At 36.0% G+C, this 19,919-nt stretch overlaps 1 protein-coding gene across 3 annotated transcripts in view; it reads left to right on the plus strand.

The window, feature by feature from the left end:
- LOC130922420 (TOX high mobility group box family member 2) overlaps positions 1-19,919 on the plus strand; it is a 255,295-nt gene that overhangs the window by 163,882 nt on the left and 71,494 nt on the right. For all 3 annotated transcript variants that reach the window (XM_057847182.1, XM_057847181.1, XM_057847183.1), the window contains exon 4: positions 10,405-10,728. In XM_057847182.1, the coding sequence (XP_057703165.1) occupies positions 10,405-10,728 (324 nt within the window). The remainder of the gene's footprint in view (positions 1-10,404; positions 10,729-19,919) is intronic.

Consider the following 19,919-nt stretch of genomic DNA (forward strand, 5'->3'; position numbering starts at 1 on the left):
ATTTTAGAGATGGTTTGAAATGCAATTAATTACGATTAATTAATTTTTAAGCTGTGATTAACTCGATTAAAAAGTTGAATCGTTTGACAGCCCTAATAATCATATAAAAATTATATAACAATAGGGCTGTAATGACCCACGATTCAGTACACAAAACATTTTTTTCAAATGTGAAAAATATTATAACATTTGATAGAGCAAATCACCTGAAAATTTAAAATTTAAATGTTGCTGCCACCGCACGTCTCAATTTTAAGCGGGGATTTTTATTTGTCCATGCTGCTTGCTTTGGTTTCGACAGCCTTCAAGCATACTTTGGAGCTAACCGTTGTTCACTTTCTAACATTGGAACTCAAACAAATTTTACACTGGTACCCCGCTGTATGCCAGCTCCACAAATCCACTTAAGGCAGAGTGGACATTTATCACTTGGCAGCAACAAAACTAGTTCATTAGAACATTTTTAACTAATGGGCAAATTTACATGTGAGTTGATGATGGTGTAAGGATGCAGGCTAGCGTGATCTTTGCGCAAAGCTAGATAAAACAAGGTAAAAGGCTGGGCGAGGCTACAATGTGTGCAGCCAATTAGCTCACGGGTTAAAGCCACTATTATTAGCAGTCTAGTTTTTCAGTCACTATAGGGGTGGTCCCGATGGTGCGCACCCACCCAATCAGCTTACAGAATAAAGCAGTGACGTGCGGTGAGGTTCATGGTTGGTGAGGCACTGACTCCTTTAGTGTCAGATTTCCAAATATATAAACCAAAAAGGGTAGCTCATTCAATTGGCTACTGGTTATTTCATATCTCATCAGCATTCTTCACAAAAGATGCACACACGGTACATATTATCGATACGTAAAAGTAAGAAAATAACATGCATTTGCTCTACACCCTCAATGTGTTGGCCATCGCAATTCTATAATTCATGCAACATAAATGAGAGTAAAGAGTGGTGTACAAAACCACAGAATTCAATTCTGACCCTTAGTGAAATACTCAGTTGTTTTTAAAACTTTTAATTCTGATACTTTAATCAATTTATTAAAACTTTTAATTCTGATACTTTAATCAATTTATTACAGATTGCTAAACAAAAAGTGTGAAAAGAAAAACAAAGGATATTTTATTTAAGTCCAAAATTTAGTTTTTAAATATTCTATTGTATTTTACTTCGTCTAAGCTCTTTTTTTTTTTTTTTTTGAAAGAAGATTGAAATGAAAACTTTGTGGTCTTACGCCTGTCCTTCACCACAAAAACCGCCGTTACTTTGGAAGGGCATAGGTTTGGTCTCAACATTCGTAGGGACGATATAACAGCATAACCTGCATGTAGGTACACTTTTTGCTGGGGACGGAACATTAATAAGACCAAACAGATTGGATGAAGGGGGCAAAGGGCCACATTTGTCATGTATATGAACCTAATTAATTAATAGGCATGATCAAAATGCTAAATAAAAGGCAAAATGATCAATGCAAAATAAATCCTTATCTACTGATAATAACTTTTACGTGCATTGGTTCAGATGATACACTGTTCGATTTAAACCTTTGTTTTCAAAAAATACTAAAGAAACATTTTGAAAACTTCCTGAATAAATGTCTGCTTTTTATTAGCAAACATAAACATAATGAAAATAATTCACTTAATAATGGTAGGGTCAATTCTTTTCTTACAACATATGGAACTATTGAAAGATCTAAATTCTCTATATAACTGAACATTATATCATGCAAAAAAGGTAAGGTTGCTTAAAAGTTGGCGGGGACAATTTTAGCATCCTGAAAAGTTGGTAATGTTATGTCCCTACCGTCCCTATGCAAACCTACGCCCTTTTTGTAAAAGTCCTCATTTTGTGGGGTAGGTTTTAATAAGCAAATGCTTCATCCTACTCCTTTTTGGACACAATGAATAAATTCTGATCTTGTTTATTATTATCATTATTATTATTGTTTAAACAATTTTTTCTGTTATCTCGAGAATATCATTGGTTCTGTCTGATTTAAAAAAAAAAAAAAATTGTTTTGTTTGTTTTTCGTTTGTTTTGTCTATTATTTTTATTTTTTTCTCATGTCCAAATAAAGCATTCATTCATTCATTTTCCTTTACTTTAAAAAATCTCTCCGCCTCATTGGAGAGGATTGCTTCAATTAGATTGTTCTGTGTTCTATTTGACAAGCCAGAAAACACAGTGGATGTGTCCAAATGTCAAGCTAACCTTTCATCTTTCTCAGCAAAACCATGTAATCGTTCTACATATATGCCACGTTTAGAAGAGCTTACACGCTCATCGTTACCACAAAATGTTAACTCCTGTTTAGCTAGGATGCAGGTTGCATTAATGAGGTCTTTCAAACTCTTTCGGTTTTCCTTTACCTTGGCATTGTGGATGCTACCGTTGAGCTTCCACTGTTCGTCAAAGCCAAATCGATCCTTGAGCTTCCAAAAGTTTTTAAAGCAATCAGGCTTTAAATGTGAGTGGTCGAGCTCTCATGTTTGCTGAGGCTTCGTGGTAGTTTTTTAATGTCACAATATCTCGTGTTAATCCGGACATTGGCACAAGTTGAGAAGAAAAGGCAGGGAAAGCAGCAAAGGCGATTTTTCGAAGGACAGCCACATAGCCAGTCTTTTCGGGTGTACCAGTCCGTTTGAAAAGCGCGAGTTATCTTCTGTCCCGTAGTTTGAAGCAAACCTTTTAGCTCCGGTGTTGTTAATCGCGTCCACTTTTGACGGAAAGTCCAGTTTCACGTACGCCCCCTTTCAGTGCGGCAGAGTACTATCTGCCGCAACCTGTGCCTTTTCACTGCGGTTTTATTTCCCATCAGCAAAACTAAATATGTCGCTAACAAACATTAAACTTTAAGGGTTAAAGACATTAGCCAGACTGTGGAAAATCAGGTCAAATGAACGTATCTGGAAACATTATAATGGCGACATGCAGATGTACGGCAACCAGCACGCTCCAATTCCATGTATCAACCCAGTTTGTTATGGATTGCGCATTCAGAGGTGAGGCTTTACTCGTTGCTGCCGCACCTCGTTTCATTTCATTATTTGAACAGGGAATAGGCAAATTCAGCGATTTTGACTATAAAAAATGTTTGAAATGGGTCATACATAAAGAGCAATGGACAAATATTAATATAAATTTGATGCTATAATTTGATGCTCTGCCTCACCTGCCTCCCCTGACCGCACGTCACTGGAATAAAGCCATTCTTATTGGCGGTCTCGTCGTGTCTGACTGTCGGTCATCGTAGGGGCGGCTTCGATAGTGGTCACTGGTTTCGTCATGTGTCAATCTTGCACCAGGAACATTCACGTGCTTCAAATGAGTGCTCATAGGTACTGTATGTACAAAGCCCCTGAGCCATGTACAGTATGTTTTGCTGCGAAACATTCTCTCTCGCGCCTCAAAATGGAATGACAAATATTTTTTTCATTTTTAAAAAAAATACTTTTTTTAAACCCTGCGAAGAACTGAAACAGCAAATTTCGACGCGTGAATTGGAAAGGGATCTCTGTATGTGGTAGTCCAAAGGTTAAGAGCGAGTTCCGTTCCAACGCTGATGACGTAACCCGAATTTCCATGTAAATCGGAATTAACCCTTTAAGTACCCCTAAATACTCCCTAAATCTCAAAATAACTGTCCAAAAACATGTACAGTGGTACCTCGACATACAATTGCTTCCACACACGATCTTTTCGACACCCAACGTAAAATTTGACTCACCATTTGTTTCTACATACGACGGCATGCTCGAAATACGATGATTTATGTAAGCGCCGCAGGTTCTCTTTTATCCCACAAGACAGACGCACGGCAGATTTTCTTGTGAGGGAAATCAACAAGGGTTCCAGCAATGTTTGTACAGGTGGTGAAAAAAGGAAAATGGTGAGGCTTACCATTGAAATGACGATGGAAATGATAGAAAAATATTAGCATGGTATACGCGTCTGTGAACTGGCTCGACAATACGGCCGTAGACGGTCTATGAGCTTAGCGGTCCTCCTCCGTTCGCCAGCCTTTTCACATTCCTTTTTGAGATCGCCAAAGAAATCGCCAGCTTCGTCAGGTTTTTAATCATTATTTCAGAACTTGTGCAACACAGTATGCCTACTGTCTGCTGCAGCTGTACCCTACAACAGAACATAATAAGTGAAACTAAAAAGTCCTCCCTAACTGACAAGTCAGCCACGCGGTGCATTCAGGTACACCACGCAAAAATACATTTGCCACATTAGAACCCAATTCGTTACATTATTACTAGCATTATTATTATTATTATTATTATTACTATTAATATATTATTATTCCAATTTTTATTCATAATGTATTTGATTTGCTCTGTGTACCTGCTATTTGCAATAGTACCAGCAGTATTTATTAAGTATTTAGTGTAGGTTTTTGGGCTGTGGAATGAATTAATGGAATTATAATGTATTCTTATGGGAAAATCCTGCTCAACATACGACCATTTCGACTTACAAACAAGGTCCTAGAACAAATTAACTTCATATGTAGAGGTACCACAGTATTATACTTCATTGTACTGTAAGTCTTAGCTACACAGCTAGTTAAACCGTAATCTTTGTCCTCTCTCACTAGCTACGCAACTGCTTCGTGGTAGCAAATATTTTCTTCTACGTGTGTAGATGCGTATTTACTTGCGTGTGGAAGTACTTTCTGCTCTTCGCTTCCTGTGCCAAAATAAAAGCATGGATCACAAACCAAAAGGCAAGAATATAATCAAATACACATGTCGCCAAAAGGCGAACGGTAATATTAACAAAATAAAATAAAAATAATAACATACTCTGAGGTACAATAATGTAGCCTGCAGACAAAATGGTGGACGAGACTCCTGCGTCGTAAAATCGAAATCACGTAAGTCGGCTACGTCGTAGCCTAGGGACTATCTGTATATTTCTAGTTTTTAATATTGTGATGACCAAAAATATTTACTTGCCCTATGAAGGGTTAAATATCTTAAATGTCAATGTTTGAATTAGTGCTGCAACGATTAATCGATTAACTCGAGTATTCGATTAGAAAAAAAGATTCAAATTAAATTTTGCTGCTTCGAGTATTCGTTTAATTAAAGTAGCGTTGTAATGGTTGATTTTGAAAGTGTTTGCATTTAGTTTTATTGATTTGGGTGGATACACTGCCTTCAAGTCTGCCTCATTTCACATGGCTGAATCCAGGTGCTCCCTGTGAAGACCAACATAAGCTACGTTTTTGTTTGAGCTAATGTTTTTTAATGCATTTGTAATTGAGTTTATAGGCATATTTAGCCTATTTTTGTGGGAATGTGTGTCCGAACCATTTGTTAAGATCATTGTTAAAAAGTTGGCATTTTATAACATTTGAACTAGCGGACTTTTGCTATCTAAGTTAGCCAATTGTTTTTTTTTATCGTTGTTGTTGTTGTACATAGATCCTCCTTTATTTATTTTTTTATACCGTTTGAGGCTCAGCTCAGGTAATTTAATTTTCATGTTCCTTATCCGATTACTCGATTATTACTATTATTAACTAATGGTTCATCGATTAATCGACTACTATAATAATCGATAGCTGCAGCCCTAGTTTGAATAGTTGTCCACTTTAGTGGTCTCTGTCCCAGAAAGCATTAAAGAAAGCTTCCACTGTATACAGTACCGTATAGGCACTTGCCAGAGCACACTTTTAAACTCAAATATAAGCAGGCATGCACAACGGAGACATATGAATGATTTAAACAGCCGCAATCCAACTACGGTTATCCTTGGCATATTTACATGATTTCATCCAAGGGCAATGGATGAGGCTCTGTGGTCGTCCTCATCCAAAGCAGGAAACTATCGCTGGATTTGTGGATACACACTTGGACAAACTGCACACATAAAGGCTGATGAACATGCTCCATGATAACTCAAAGATGGCACCCGTTGGAACACAATGGCAAGGGACACACACAATGGCTTAGATGTTTACAGCGAACAATCCCATTTCCTTCCAACAATTATGAGGGAAATTGAATCTCAGGAAATGTTGCTTTTCTCATCCATTAGACCAAACAATAACACAAGTAATCCCTAAAGGTTTACACACACTCCAAAAAAAAAATCATCAGTCAGCAAAGAGACAGAATCCAAAAAGTAATGCCAACCTTTGACATTGACTGTAGGTTAATCACCTTGTTCTTTTCTTATTAAATGTAAGAGAAGAGGATTTAGAAAATAAAAAGCTTGCTTCAAAGCATATCAAATCGGTTTCAATTCGAGTGAAAACTCAAAACGTGCTTGCTCATGTGTGTAAAAGGATGCCAATGATCAAATAGCTGCATTAGATTTGTTTTTTTTTTTCATTTAGGGGAAACTGAAACAAAATCCAAGCGATCTTTCATTAAACTGAATTATTTACAACTATGTATTTTATTAATCAAATATTTTTGTTTTATTATTAAAACATGATAAAAGATAAAGTTGTTACACATGTATATCATTAATTTTGTATGTATTGATTTGATTTATTTATATATATATACATGTGTGTATATATATTTTTTTCTGTTTTTTTTTTTTTTCATTCATTCATGCATTATTTATAATTATTTAATTTGGGATAACAAGCTTTTCCTGTGTAGGGTTTTTTTTTTTTTTTTTTTTTTTAGATATTCTTTATTTATATTAAAATATATGTTATATATATGTTTATAATATATGTTCACTAAGGGAGTTTATGTAGTTTTTCCTTATTTTTTTCATAAAATAGTTTCATTGAATATATTATTACAGATATCAAATAATATTTTTTTTGTTTTTTCAAATATAAAATATTGTTTTATATAAATTATTTCTTTGGTATATATATATATATATATATATATATATATATATATATATACATATATATATATATATTTTTTTTTTTTTTTGGGATAGTTTTATCCTAATTTACTTTTTATTACATTTATACAATATGTTACTTTTCATGTATTTGTCTTTATTATATTGGTAGTGCATTGTTTATATAATTTCGTTATTTGTACTTCAACTTTTAAAGTTATTCCTATGGCTTTCTATTATATATTCTTATTGATTGTATTAATAATTTTGATAGTATATTTTTTAGATCATACACAAACACTTCAAATGCAGTTTTTTTCTGTCTTCATTATTGAATGGTAGCTTTTTTTATTGCATTTATTTTATGATTCATTTATACTACTCTTGTCATGTATTATTTATATTCATTTTTAGCATTTAATAGGATTTGTTTTAGAATATTGAAATTTAATAGGAATCCAAGTAATAAACACCTTATTTTTTTCAAATTAATGATTTATGTAATGTTTTTGTTATTTTTTTATTTTTTTTATTTTTTATTTTTATTTTTTGTGTTTGTTTGTTTGTTTGTTTTTCTGAATTTTCATAAAAGTTATCTTTTGCAGTAATAATGCATTTCGGATTCAATTTGAGATTTTATCTTGGGGTTTAACACAGTTGAACCAGGTGAACAATCAGCTCACCTTGAGGAAGAAAAACGACAATGCGTCAAATCCCCCCCCCTTCTCTTTCTCTCCCGCCAGTCTTTTTCTTCTCCGAAAAGTATCTGGCGCTGAGATAAATGACCACTCTGCCGCCGAGCATGACAGCCTACACAAAGATGATATTGAATTGATTTCAGAAATGTTGCTGGACTGACTGTTTGATGTATGCCGCATGACGTGAATCATAAAAATTCTATTAAAAAACTCTTGAATGGCTGACACCGGAATATTATTTGTGATGATTAATTTGACACAGTCATTACAATGGGAGTCGTTTCAGCTGGAGATTGCTTTTCGCTCCCTGTTGACTCCCCTGGCTATTTTTTCTCTCCGGGTCTTTTGGAGCTGCGATTTGATTGGACTCGCTGTAGTGGCATTCAAATACGTTTAGTATTTTTATTAGGTTTGTTTTTGCAATAAATGAAATTTGAATTGGGAGCATGTGTAGAGGTTTTTCGAGTATTTGAAATACCTCGAGGAATGTGTACAGGGATATGCAAGACTGGTAAATAACTTAACAAATTGCATACATGAGCAATTGGACTGAATTTGAGAATGTTTCTTGGTTCAACATTTCTCTTTAAGATTATCCTGAGCCATTGCATGCAGAACGATTTTTACTCTTGGATCTTCCTTGTAAATGTGTCACAGCAGACAAAAAACTTGAAATCGCAATTTCTTCATTCAAGAATCCTTACTTGAAATGATCAACAATGGTGTGGATGCTATTTGTGTCGTTTGTTGCATTGTCCATTAGGATTGGGAACCTCTTGGTACCTCACGTTACGATACAATTTGCGATACAAAGCTCACGATAACGATGATCTGACGATATGGCAATACAACGATTATCGATACATTGGTCAGGAAATCATTCTAGGATATTCTACAAACAACTAATAAACAGAAAAACAAGCTTCTGCTGTGAATTAGAATGAGTTTATCATCAGACGTCCAATCCATTTGAACTGGGAGGGTGGCCGTTCATTCGCTGCCATCCCTCCCACTTCAAACGGATTGAACGTTTATGGCCGGTAGTGGCAGCCAATGCCAGGCATTGAGGTAATTTTGGAGCATTCAAGGTCATTTACCTGTTCATTTTCAGTTAATTCCTGTTGATTTTGGGGTATTTTATGGGTCTCTTCTTGTTTATTTTGAGTTACAGAACAGGAAATGACCTGGGAACCACCCAAATGAATAGGCAGTGACTCAAACTCAACAGAAAATGACCTGTAGATGCCCTAAAATGAACAGCAAGTGACCTGTAAATGTCCTGAAAATCGGACTGTGAATGCTCTGGTTTCGAATGAACGAACATTCCCAGTCTAAATGGATTGGGCGTTGTGAACCGTCAATGTAGCCTTAGCAACTGAGACACGATTATGGTGGAAGATTTTGGTAGCAACTTGTTGGTTCATTTTTATTTTATTTTTTTTTAAGACATTGACACCTTTTTAAAACGATATCTCGATTCTTGGCAGGAGCATATCGATAACCTTTTGGGATACAAAGTATCACGATATATCACCATTTTGATATTTTGTCACACCCCTATTGTCCATCTTGAGTACAATATTCGATCAGAAGACGAGTTGCTCGATAATTTATTTTATTTTAAAAAATCAATTAAAGCAAATTGCACTCATGTCGATACACACACATACACATGCATCTAATTTGAGATTTATCCTGCCATGGATGTTCCCGGAAAATGGTCAATGGAGATATTAGGTGTTTTATGGTTTGGTAATCTTGGGTGAGACGATATTATTTGTAACTTGGTAAATGTTCAAATATGTTGGTATTTGAGGGGTTGTTACACCTTTTCTTCACTTAAAACAGATGGAACAGGGATGGTGTTGGTTGCATGAAAACTGGAAAAACCTATGTCAAAGTGAAACTTTAAAAGTATCGTAGTGCTGCAACAATTAATCGATTAACTCGAGTAATTCGATTAGAAAAAAGCTTTGTATCAAGTTTTGCTGCCTCGAGTATTTGGTTAGGGTTGTAATGGTTTGTTTTGAAAGTGTTTGCATTTAGTTTTATTGATTTGGGTGGATACACTGCCCTCTAGTGGCAAAAGTGAATATGACATAACTCATTTAACATGGCTGAATCCAGCTGCTGCCTGTGAGACCAACATAAGCTAAATTTTTGTTTGAGCGAATGTTTTTTTATGTATTTGTATTTTAGTTTATGGATATATCTAGCAATTTTTTGTGGGAATATGTGTTTGAACAATTGTTTTTAAAGCATTGCAGAAAGGTTAGCATTTTATAGCATTTAAGCTAGCGTAATTTTGCTATGCAAGCTAGCCAGTTGTTTTCTTGTTGTACTTACTGTAGATCCTCATTTATTTATTTATTTTTTTTAATGCAATTTGAGGCTAAACTAAAATTATTTTTAGATGAAAGTGCAAGTCTAAATAGTTTGAAGAAACACTCGGGAATTGTATTTTGTATTCGCATTTAATGCTGTTTTGAAAGAACAATTTTAGCAAGCCTTTGTTTTACATCTCCTAAAATCTATTCTGCAACGTATTAAATGTTCCTAATCAAATAACTCAATTATTCGAACTAACTAGTTGATAAATTGATCGACTAATAAAATAATTGATAGCTCCAGCCCTGAAGTATAGTGTTTCCGTTGAAGTTTAGAATTCAAGCCAAAAGCTTGTTTACCGTAGTACACTGAAGACTAATTGCGTGAATGCAGTGTGAATAGTCACCCATATGTGCTTTGAGGTTGGCTGGTGACCAGTCCAGTCTAACCCCTCTTGCCCCAAAGTCAGATACGATGAGCAGTTTCCATCTGTTGGTAAAAAAGTCACTTAAGCACAAATGTGTCTCCATCTTTCTCAGAACTACACAACTCAGACTGGTGGCGGTAACGGCAGTAATGGTGGAGGAGCTGGAGGTGGCGGCGGTGGCGGAAGCGGTGGCGGCGGAACAACAAGCGGCAATGGAGCCGGGGACGAAGACTACGAGATCCCTCCCATTACTCCGCCCAACCACCCGGAGCCTCCTTTGCTACACCTGATGGAGCACGACTCCACGGGCTACCTCTGCCACTCGCTGTCACACAACGGCCTCATCAACCCTTATTCCTACCCGGAATTGCCCACCCTCATGATGTCTAACATGCTAGCGCAAGACAGCCAGCTCGTGTCCGGACAGATGCCATCGGTGAGTAGACTCAGACACTGGACAAACTGGTATTTCCCAACAAAATGATCCACCTAACAGGGCTGCCAAAAGTATTGAAAAAGTATAGAAGCATCGATACTGAAATGCTGTATCTGAATAAGTTATTTAATTGCCAAGGAATCCATAATCAATTTATTTTTTCACGACCAGAGGTCACCAGAAATGGGCTGTCTTGGGGTAAATTTGATTTTACACTAGTCTTCACAGTAATGTGATATTTATTTTTGCAGTTTTGTTGTTAAAGGGATCCACGGATAGAAAGACTTGTAGTTCTTAAAAGATAACCATTATTATGTGTTAAAATTATTTGATATTGAAACCCCTCGTGATGTTTTCGTTTTTATACAATTTGTTAAATTAATTTAACTAGTAGGTCGCCATTGATGTTTACGTCGCAGGGCGGTGACAGGTATGACTGACACTATGAGTGAGAGTATGACTCTCGTGACATAAACATGTCATCTGTAAAACCTTTCAATTTGAACTCAAGAGGAACATTAATGAGCATGACAGCACTGTTGATATTTCACAAAACGAGCAGCAAAAGCAAAATGAACAGGAAAGACGGGATGAGACGTGATAAGAGTAGGAAAAAACAAAAGTGTTCTGCCAAAATGTGCTACTCCGGCGAAACGTCTACAAGAGGCGAATTTTCCACCCAAAGTACTACCGTGCGCTTTCAGCTTGTTTTGTTTAGATGTTTACAGACAGAACCTACTAAAGAAGAAAATACTTAAACGTAGTAATATCAAATACGGGTGGTTTAAATATGCTTCCTGACTAATGTGGTCAACCAACCAACAATCTGCTTTAAAGAAGAAAACACTCTGCTTAAAATTCAAAGTATGAGAGGGAAACACATGCAAACACTATTTTAAGGCAATGAAAAGGTAATAAAAGACTCAAGAAAAACACAAATAGTAGGTTTCCCTCCAGTCTACGTCATTACCCCGAGTGTCCATAAAAATGGCGCCCTCCGTAGGTCAAAACATGTACTAAATTTAAGAGATTTTTAAATCAATGGCAATATAGTATGTGTTTCTCATAACATACATTATATTAGTAAAAGAGAACAATTGAGGCTTATTAGAACCTACAAGTCTTTAAGTCCGAGGTTCCCTTTATCATTGGCTGCCATTGACAGCGCTAGACGTCCCAACCCTTTGGACAGAGACAGGGCGATTGAATGATTGTTCATTCCCAGTCCAAATGGATGGGATGTCTAGAGCTGTCAATGGTCCTGAAAGATGAGAAACAAATGCCGATTTTAACTTATTGGTTACCATTGATGGCACTAGATGTTCCATCCATGTCCCATCCCAGGCTGTAGACTAGATAGGATGCTCTTTCATTATTAAAACTTTTCTGTGACGTTTTTTCAATGGATTTTTATTAAAATCAATTGCTGTATATTGTCATCACACCTTTAAATGTGCATCCTGGTTAGTTTTGAATGGGTCACATAATTTGAGTAAAATGAAACAAGGTCATCATTATTTTCGTCGAGGGAATTTTTTTCAATAGTTTTCAAATGTAATCTACTGGTTACTGTGTAAGGGTTTTATCTGTGTATGCCATTTTAGGGTTGGTTAGTTGGTTGGTTGGTTGGTTGGTTGGTTGGTTGGTTGGTTGGTTGGTTGGTTGGTTGGTTGGTTGGTTGGTTGGTTGGTTGGTTGGTTGGTTGGTTGGTTGGTTGGTTGGTTGGTTGGTTGGTTGGTTGGTTGGTTGGTTGGTTGGTTGGTTGGTTGGTTGGTTGGTTGGTTGGTTGGTTGGTTGGGAAACACTCGGGTAGATGATTTGGGTTGGAAAACTGTGCCTTGGTATATACTTTTTTTCTTAATTCAGAGCAGAGGAATTAAAAGAGCCACATATGGCATCGCCAGTGGCACTGAAATAGTTAATACTTGAGTAATACCACCAGGACTGACAGAGAATGAGGGGGTGGGAGGATCAAATATGATGACACATGACACTTTGGCTTTCCTATCAGTTTATTGGCTTAAAGTTGTTTCATATTATCCCAGCCAGCACGTTGTTTAGAAATAACAGCCTGCTAATGAAAAGAAAAGAGGGTATACTGTACAGTATATATACACACAGATACACATCAAGGTCAAGCAGAACATATTGGAGCATTTATCACAAGCAGAGGAGATATAAGACCAAACAACAGTCAGCATATGGCTTGATATACATCTGAAATATAACTACAATACTGAGCATTATGTGGAATATCGGTAAGTAGCCCACAGGGAAATTGAATTCATGTTATATATCTTCATACACAATTTTGGTCATGACCTTGACCATAGACACAGCGCTTGATCAGCCACTCAGGTCATTTTTCAAGACCACACAATACTTAAGTGCGTGAATTTTCACACGACATGCCTGAGCAGATCCAGGAAGTCTAAAATACAGGTTTGGAGTGGACATTTTACGGTCGCTTTTCTAGAAACGATTCAAAAGATAATTGTAAAAAATTGTATCTAATTCCCACCAAATTTAAGCCACTTATCATTAAAGTTGGAGAATATTTTAACAGATGTATCAGTTTATTGTAATGTGAAGTGAGAAAATACGCATATCACAATATGACATTTGGTTTCGAATCCATTGCGTAAACATTTTTTCTTCTTTTTGAGATGTACTTTATAAATATTCATCTACTTTCTTTGCCAATTATTTTCAAAGATGTCATTTTACCATTGGACATCACAGGTCAAGTTAATTTTTGCGTGAATCTCATTTGAATCGAACAGCAACAATAGACAATGGATATTCGGTGCCTTATTCAATTGGGCGGGCCCGACGCAACTACAATTATAACCTCATAGCTATAAGGCTATTGCTAGCGATTTATAATTCCTGCAAATTTTTTGCAGTAGCATGTAATAAATAGAATGTTTTTATTGCTAATCTATTTTTCATTCATCTCGAAATATAGAAAAATGTTTGAAAAGCATTGCCCAATATATTGAAAAAAGAGTTGCAATATGGCTTTGTCACATGGGATCATATCGCAATCCTTTTTAATACACAAATTTAGGGAAAATTTGCATTTTCACTTGTGAGCGTGGGCATAGTGTGCAAGTGAAGTTTAATGATTTTTATGACTTTCCGTAAAACACAAAACTAACATTGGCACTCCCAAATTCACCCCCTGCACTCGTAACTTAGTCAGCATGTCTATTAAAAATGCATGGAAACAAATGAATAAATATTAAAAAGCAGCGAAACAGCGAAAGTTTAAGATTGATTTTGATAAATTGCAATAGGTTTCGTTTCTTCTTTTAGTGTGTGCGCGAATCATAATTGTTAGAAAAACTATCTAGAGGCAATACAATATGGGGATAAAGCTTTAATTTCAGTATGTTTACTTCATCTGCAGTTTTGCCTTTTTAATTTTTGGTGATAATGACCACTGACTGGCATTTTTAGAGCTGAATTAAAATGAAAAGAAGGTAGAGCTGAAAGCAGTTTCAATATTTTAAAAAGCTTCTCGGTGTTTCCTCAGCGCACACATTTCTTTTTTTGCTCTTTCAAGCTTCGCTGCCGAAAATCAGAAAGGTCTAAATCAAATAGTCTTCTGCCTGGCAAAGCTACCAAAGCGTGGCGGAGCAAGGTTCATTTGTGCAGCGAAGGAATTTCTATTAAATCGCTGCCTCACCTTGACACACTCTGTCGAACGGAGTAATTAAGCAAACTGTGAAGTTCAAACACAAGACGCCGTCGATACGAATTGCTGGACGGACAGTAAAGAGGGTTCATTCATAATTTCGGTCTCTACGAAATGAGATAATTACATTTTGCGGAGGTGGACGTTGTGGCGTGTCCCAGCATGTGTATGCGTATGTGTGTGTGTGTAAACCATAAACAATATCTCTGCTGTTGAAATGGATCCACTACATCTGGAGGTCAGGGGCTTATATTCAATCTTGAGCACGTTGAAAAAAAAAAATCCATTAGGGTTCATCTTTCCTGCATCAGCCATTCTATTGTGGTGCTGCAGTGAGATCTGTTTTCATCAGGCAGATTCAATACGTGAGCTGGGCAATGAAAAGAAGAGTGCAATAGACTTGGATGGAGGGAGTGGAGATGGAAAGGTGGGTGAAAAAAAGAAGAAATTGCAAAGAGGTGACTTATTCTAAATGAGCATATGTGGATTTCATCATTGTGTATTTTCGAGGTAATTCACTTGAGTGAAATAACATCTAGCTCGGTACGATTCACGTACGAGGGCGATGAGTGTTTCGTCGCAGGTGTTCGCATAAAAGCATAAAGTAAATGGACTAATTATGTGGAGAAATGGGTGGCGAAATGAGTGGAGACCTATTGCGGCAATAGGTAAACATATTCAGAGAGCTATTAGGTACAAAACAAGGAGCATGTTTCGTTTGCTGAACTAAACAGAGTTTAGATTGAGTTTTCTTCAATTTTTCTTGGCTCACATTCATTAACTCATTGGGCGCCATTGACGGAGATAGACGTCAAGGGCAGTCAATGAGAAAATGGAAGGAATTAGATCTTGAGACTGGAATCAAGAGCTCTTTTAAATACAGAGAAACATTTGTATTCAAATCAGGTGAAAAGATTAGGGTTTTAAATTGTATTTACTAGGGCTGTCCCAAACGACTAATTTTCTCCCGATTAGTCAGCCGACTATTTTTACGATTAGTCGACTAATCTAATAATTTTTTTTTTTTTTTTTTTTTTTACTAATTTAGCAATGAAATTTTTGTTGATGCTTATCAATTCACAAAAAACATATTGGAACACTCAAATCATTTATTAAAGTACAAATAAACACGTAAATAACAATAATAAATCACAAATAAACAATGAGTTCAAATGCTGATAGAATTAACTAGTGTAGCATCCCGATTGAAAAGATGGTCTCTTAAACTGATGGTTTACAACTTTTATTCCATCCTTGATGTAAACACACCGTAAGAGCTACGGTGCACACAAATAAAGCAACACAATTAGAAATTAACAAAAACTTTTAACCTTTTTCCTTTTAAACCTTATTTATAAATCAATGAATTGCCTTTACCTTATTACCTTATCATTGACAATCTCTCCCTTGAGTGCAATCACTGTATATACTGTATATATTTATGAACTTTTAACCTTATATAATTTTCTATACCATAAAATAAACCATAACATGAAATAAACCTTTCAATTAGCATTAAGAACAATACTAATAGCACTTATAGGCCCATTGTCAATGAAACATATTTAGTAAGGCGACAGCACCCTCTGGTGTACAAAAAAAAAAAAAAAAAAAAATTACAAACTGCGTGAAGGCGCTTGAGGTGTTTATTCACGGCCGACGTGCAGCCAAGCTTGGCACTGAAGAGACAGGACAGAAGAGTGTACTCTCCTTTGTTTCTTTGAAATAAGTCAATGTTTTGGACACTCTGGTGCGCTTTTTTTTGGCTTTGTGCCGCTTTCCCCGCTTGCAAACAGAGCATCCGACATTCTGAACTTTCCACGCATATATTTTTTTAACCCTTCATTAACCGTCGACGGGATGATGTGCTCGTCGACAGATTTACGTCATCGATGACGTCGACTATGTCGACTAGTCGGGACAGCTCTAGTATTTACAGTGATCCCTTACTACTTCAAACTTTGCGCCCTAAGTCCATCGCAGAATTTTTTTCAACTAAAAAATAATAATAATAATAATAATACATATGAGCTGTCCGGAGCCGATCGCGTAGTCTCACTCTCGCTCCCTCCCTCTCCCTGCTCTTTGTTTGTCAGGCAGTGCACGTGCACTGGAGTTGCTTATTAAAGTTAACAATGATGGACAGATTTTTGTGTTTGATCTTGCCAGACTCACGAAGAAAAGTGCCGCATGTGTCAATCATCATTTAACTTGTTAAACAGTTGCTGTGGCAACTCACTCACGTGAGCGGATTTTAGTGGACTCACTCAATGAAGCATTTAATAAAGCCAAACATTTATCTACTACTTTATTCTTGTTTAAAAATAATTCGGTAGGACAGTAACATGTTTAAAACTTTTCATAATTATTACATTTCAAGTGCTTAAAAACATTTATTAAAATATATATACACTTATGTATATATATTTTTAATTATACTTTGGTGGGGAAAAGTGAAAAAACATGTCTTGTATGTATCTCTTTCCAATGCTAGATCTCAATAAATACATTGAACACAAAAAATAAATAAAAATATATTTTTTGAGGGGGTTGTGGGGGGTGCGCTACTTCGCGTTTTTTCACTTATCGCGGCGGGTTCTAGTCCCCATTAACCGCGAAAAACAAGGGATCACTGTAATCTTATTTTCAAGGAATTGAAAGAACTTAAATTTTACTTGCACTATGTAAAATTAACTTATTCGCCTTCTGGATTGTTTGATTTTACTTCATTTAGTGGAATTTCCACAATGTTTATTTTGGGTTAAGTTTATTTATGTAAAACAGACTATTAAAACATAATTTGTTTGCAGCCTTATGCTATCAAAAAAAGTAATACAAAAAAATTGGATGTGACTTGAACTTGGATGCGAAAAATATGTGATTGAGACATCTCTTGTATTTCTGATCGGTAGGTTTGGGCCAAGCACAACCCTGCTAAGTCTCCAAGGGAACACCATAGCTATAGTGAAGCATGGTGGTGGCAGACAAAGATCACTAGAACATCAGATTTTTTTTTTAATCGATTTAATTTCAGGGGCACTATAAATGGCGGCAGTTATGTGCCAACTACCACAAAATTTGAGTTTGATTAAGACTGCTCAATTCTGAAAACAGCCACATAAAAGTTATGAGGGGCTTTGTTTGCTTACTCGTTTACAGCTGCAAAAATTATTCAGTACAGTATGTGTGTACATATATTGGAACTTTGTGGGGTTACATGCAATTTGGGATTGTTGTGGGTTGTTTTTGTGTTCTTTCAGTGTAAAAACTGCCATGTCTCACTTGAAATTTTTCAAAAAAATTGGCATCTTTTAGCATTGTCATTACTGTTGGCTTTTGAGGGCAACCAAAAAAAAATGTCATTCTATCTACATTTTTGGCGACCAGGAACTGATAGATGGTGTTCATACGAACTCCATGTCCATGATGCTCTGTAATATTCGGTGAGTCCTCTGTCCATCCGCCACTGTCATAGCATCTCCAGATTCCAAAGCACATTAGACATTTAATAGCCATGCTCAGGTTGCACTGATCTTATCAATGCAGCCAGGCGAAGATACTCATCTCAGGCGGACTCATTGAGTGGTTTTGTTTTTTGTCTGCTATTTCTGGCTTCAAAGACAACAACAAAATAAACAGCTCATATACTTCTTCATATCTGTATAGTTGTGCATAAACTCACCATCTTTTTGAGCTGGAGTGCTTCATTTTCTATTAAGCGATATTGAAAAAGACGCCACTGAAATTTAAATGACCTCAGCCTCTTTTGCTCAATGGCGCGTGAGATATTAGCGCTCGTCAGTGTGCCTCCAGTGTGCTCGTTTGAATACGGAGCAGATGATGAATGTATAATCATACTGAGAAATGTCCGCGCATAGCATGCTAGATATTAACAGAAGTGGTCCATGCATGCTGTCGAGCTCATGGGTATGATGGTGTGTTGCTTATGTTTTTTATTATATCCATTTGCTAGTTGTGCAGGCAATATTTTACTCATAGTTCAACATTAACAGTCCACCATGCATCTATTTTCTATTGTCTTAATTAAGGTCCATCGCCCATTAATCCTTTTTTTTTAAGCTTTTTTTTTTTTTTTTTTTAACTTGCATTGACACCATGTGAAACAAATGAACTCAAAGATTGAACCTCAGAAATGTGAGGTAGACTTGATACCTAGACCAGCAAAATGCAACAATAATACCCACCTTTAGAGGGTTTTCATGTGACATTACTGCACTTCCGCCTAAATAGTGGGCCACCATCGGTGTTGTTTTTGGTAGCCCTTTTAATTTTCGTCTTAGTCTTTTGTTTTGGATAAAAATACTTATAGTCCTATTTTAGTTATTTCAAAATGTGTCTTGGTGTAGTTTTCATTGACGAAAACACAGCCCAATTTCGTCCAGTTTTAGTTGACGTTTACTCAAAATGTTTACGTCTGTAAAATTCAAAAGTTTTGGTTCAAAAATAAAGAAATAAATTAATAAATGAATACATAAATAAATAAAAGTCTCCAACCATTTTGAATGATTGCTGATAGACGAGTGCGTATTTTAGCATCTATAAGGACAACGGCAACTTCCTGGTGATAATGCACACTCAGCAGCAAAACAGTACATTATTTTCAACTAATTATACCCACCTAGATGCCACGTACTGTATGGAAAAAAAAAAGTTCGATTATTTAAGAGGACGCTCGCCATTAGCACTAGCCTAATGCTAATGCGACTGCTATTCTAACACTACGAGTTACATTTATTGTGTGATGACCAGCACAGACCTTTAAAGGCTAAAGCAACATTGCATAGTTTCTCTATTTTTGCAAAACAAGCAAGTCTGGAGAGGAGAGGACACTGATAAGTAGCAACTAGGGGTGTAACGGTTCATAAAAATCTCGGTTCGGTACATACCTCGGTTTTGAGGTCACGGTTCGGTTCATTTTCGGTACAGTAAGAAAACCAAATGCAAAATATAATTGTGCTAGTTGTTTATTACACACTTTTTTGCTTTCAACAATAGGAACATTAGCCGATTCAAAACTAGAATTCTGCTCAAAAAGTAGCGGGTATTTAAAGATAATCCAACAACAATTTGCCTTTCAGACGCGTATTGGTCAGCTTTCTTTCTGAAAGAAAGAAAAGAAAAGAAAAGTCCTGTGCTAAAGAGAAAAGCAATCCTAATGACAAAGATTTTAACATGTATTTTACAAATGAAATGCTTCAATTATTTTTTTTTTTTCTTATGAACGGTTTTCAAAAGCTTTATTGGTGGATTTTCTCAAGTTAAAGCGCCACACAGAAATTAATAAATTTAATTGTGTAAGCAGGTGTGTTATTCCTATCATTTAATTACAGGTGTTTTAGCTCATTTCAATTTATTTCATTTAAATGGGCTATTATTTATTTTATTATGTGTTTATATTTTACAAATGTGATGTAGTATTCATTTATATTGTATATTTTATGTTGTATAACAGGGGTCCCCAAACTTTTTC

The sequence above is a fragment of the Corythoichthys intestinalis genome, chromosome 9 (genome assembly GCF_030265065.1).
Source record: "Corythoichthys intestinalis isolate RoL2023-P3 chromosome 9, ASM3026506v1, whole genome shotgun sequence".
NCBI classification, from domain to species: Eukaryota; Metazoa; Chordata; class Actinopteri; order Syngnathiformes; family Syngnathidae; genus Corythoichthys; species Corythoichthys intestinalis.